The 2,795-nt window shown below is 29.8% G+C and overlaps 1 protein-coding gene across 1 annotated transcript in view; it reads left to right on the top strand.

The window, feature by feature from the left end:
• LOC105447790 (protein sprint-like) overlaps positions 1-2,089 on the top strand; it is a 27,550-nt gene extending 25,461 nt beyond the window's left edge. Inside the window, exons 9-11 of the mRNA XM_011685996.1 lie at positions 752-1,218; positions 1,400-1,531; positions 1,826-2,089. Coding sequence (XP_011684298.1) covers positions 752-1,218; positions 1,400-1,531; positions 1,826-2,089 — 863 coding nt within the window. The remainder of the gene's footprint in view (positions 1-751; positions 1,219-1,399; positions 1,532-1,825) is intronic.
• The last annotated feature ends 706 nt before the right edge of the window (positions 2,090-2,795 follow it).

Here is a 2,795-nt window from a genome sequence, read left to right as displayed (position 1 = left end):
TTGGGTTTAATTTTTTGATTTTATACAATTACGTAACATATTGGAATTGAGTAAGACATTCTATTCTTATGGAATTAAAACTTGGCGTTAGTTATTGATATCAAATATTTAATTAATTTAATACAAACGCTACACGATACATATGATTTGGATAGAATAAGGTATTCTATTATGGAATTATAACTTGGCACCATTTATTGATATCAAAACTTTTATACACATGAAACATACAATTTTAGTTAAATAATTAAAGTTTATTTTCAATTAAAGACTACATTACTTGAGTTTTATTTTTTAATTGTACAACAGTTTTATAAAGATATGTATCATTTAGCTATTTTTTTCTAATTAAAGATATAGAACCACTGGGTTTTATTTTTTAATTTGGTATAATAATTTTTTGTTCAAAAAGTATGCCTATACTTGACACCTTTTTTACCTTTTTTTAAAAGGTAATTTTTTTAATGATTAATTTTACTAAAGAAATATACTTTTACAATTTGTTTTCGAATTGTATCAAAGTGTTACAATTTTTGTGTTAATTTTTACATAATATATTGTGTTACTATCTAACATATTTATCGTGTGTTAAATTAGCCCAAAAATTTAGGTGGAACATTTGGAACACATAAAACATGTTAAATATATAACACAAATTTTCGAACTATGTACTAAAATATTATAAATATGTAAAATATCATGACCAATGCTTCTACTTTCAGTCTAATCTATAAAAAAATTCTTTTTACAGCACCACCGCGAGTGCAAGCGCTTGCAAAAAATCGCGATCAGCTAAATGGGACTGGAGCGGCTATTAGAGCTTACGCTCTTCAACTTGCGGCAGACAAGACTACAACTTTCTCGCAGAATATCGACAACTTTATTCAATGCACGCGAGAGAGCAAGGAAGCGATCCCGCATGTGGTGATGCGCAACATGCGGCAATTCATGTCGGGCATGAAGAATTATTTGGTAAAACATGGTGAGCGTGGATTCGAGAGGGAAGTGGAAAAGGAACGATTGAAATTACGACCGAACGAATTCCTTAATCTTGACGCGATTCTCGAGGATGTAATGATGGGTTTGGTGGTACGGCCTCTCCGAGAACATGTGTGCCGACTGTTTATCGAGCATTATTTCGCCACCGGGGCGCTGCAGACTCTAACAGAGAACATCCAGCATGCCCAGGGCAAGACTATTCACGATCTCGGTGTGCAAGTAAGTATAGATTATAGATCTTTAAAATATATATATAGATCTACAATATGTAGAACACATTTACATGAAAAAATATAAAGAACAAAACTTCAAAAAACATCAAAATATAGCTTCATATTATATTAAAGAAGAAGATAAAATTTGTCAAACTTATTAAATTTAGAGTATTTTCCGTATATAGTCGAAGATTATACCCCCTTCGGAAGAAAATCTGGAGCGCATTCTCAAATGCATCGAGCGATTGCAGAGAGTCGATTCTCCACTTGAGAAATTAGAACATCTATTGGCTGCTATCTCGACCATCTTCAATTCTGTAAGTTTTTTTTACAATTTTCAAACATGTTAATTGTTTGAAAAACATAAGAAACATAAACATAAAGATATATTTTTTATTAAAATATCTTTAATATTTATTAATATATTTTTGTCATTTTTATAAATTGCTGAAATATGTTACATTTACATGATACATTTAACAATTACACGTGTTTTATATTAATTTAATGTTTTTTTTACATTTTACAAACATAATATGAAAAATAAGTAAAATTAGTAATTAATAACCAATAATGCAATACGAAGATATTCCTTAATTGTAATTTTGTAGGTGAAGCAAGCTAACTCAGGCAGACACGTTACGCTGGGCGCTGACGATCTTTTACCGCTGGTAATCTGGGTGTTGGTACGCGGTAAAATAGTTGATGCGGAGATCGAAGCTGAGTATATGTGGGGTCTACTGCATGCTTCCCTTTTAAGTGGCGAGGGTGGCTATTACCTGACAACGTTGTCGAGCGCAGTACACGTTTTAAAGACTTTTAAATCCAGTCAGAGCACCATGACCACATTAAATGTAAGTAATAAATATTGTTGATTTTATTTTATAAACTGGATTAAGTTACTGTAGATTATAATAAAATAAATATAATCATACTTAACTGTACACATAAGAAATAAATATAATCATACTTGTCTGTTATATACTTAAGAGCAATTAATCTCATGTCACTATCTTAGAATAAAATTTTTTACCTAGTTTCTAAGATTAATAGATATAACTTGAATGTGTAATTTTGAAACTCATAAGAAAATATCGAAAAGCAACAAGCATGAACTAAGACAAATATTGACATGTGATGCACTCATCATTTTTGGACTTAAATTCCTAGACAGAAAATTCTACGCAAGAAGCAGTTTATTACTTATATTTCTAAATAGAAACAATATACAAACATAATTATTATTTTACTATATCTTGAAAATTTTGTGAAAAATATAACATTGATAGTATATAGGCAATAATAAAAATAATTGCAATACTTAAAATAAATATTTATAATTTACTTTATAATTTACAGTGCATACAGTCTGTCATTTAAGAGGATCCTAAACCCTAGATCAAACTCCAAAAATCCGCTGTTTTACCGACAATTTATGAGTATGTATGCGTGCGATATTGATGTAGTAGTATGTAGTGCTGTGTCACGTTTATTACCACATCAATATATCTCACGCATACATATACACAAATTTGTCGGTTACTAATATATCTTTATTTAGGCTTCTATACTTAATTCTAA

This window comes from Wasmannia auropunctata, unplaced genomic scaffold (assembly GCF_000956235.1).
Source record: "Wasmannia auropunctata unplaced genomic scaffold, wasmannia.A_1.0 LD336092.1, whole genome shotgun sequence".
Classification (NCBI taxonomy): Eukaryota; Metazoa; Arthropoda; class Insecta; order Hymenoptera; family Formicidae; genus Wasmannia; species Wasmannia auropunctata.
This window is presented reverse-complemented; position numbering and strand designations above follow the sequence as displayed.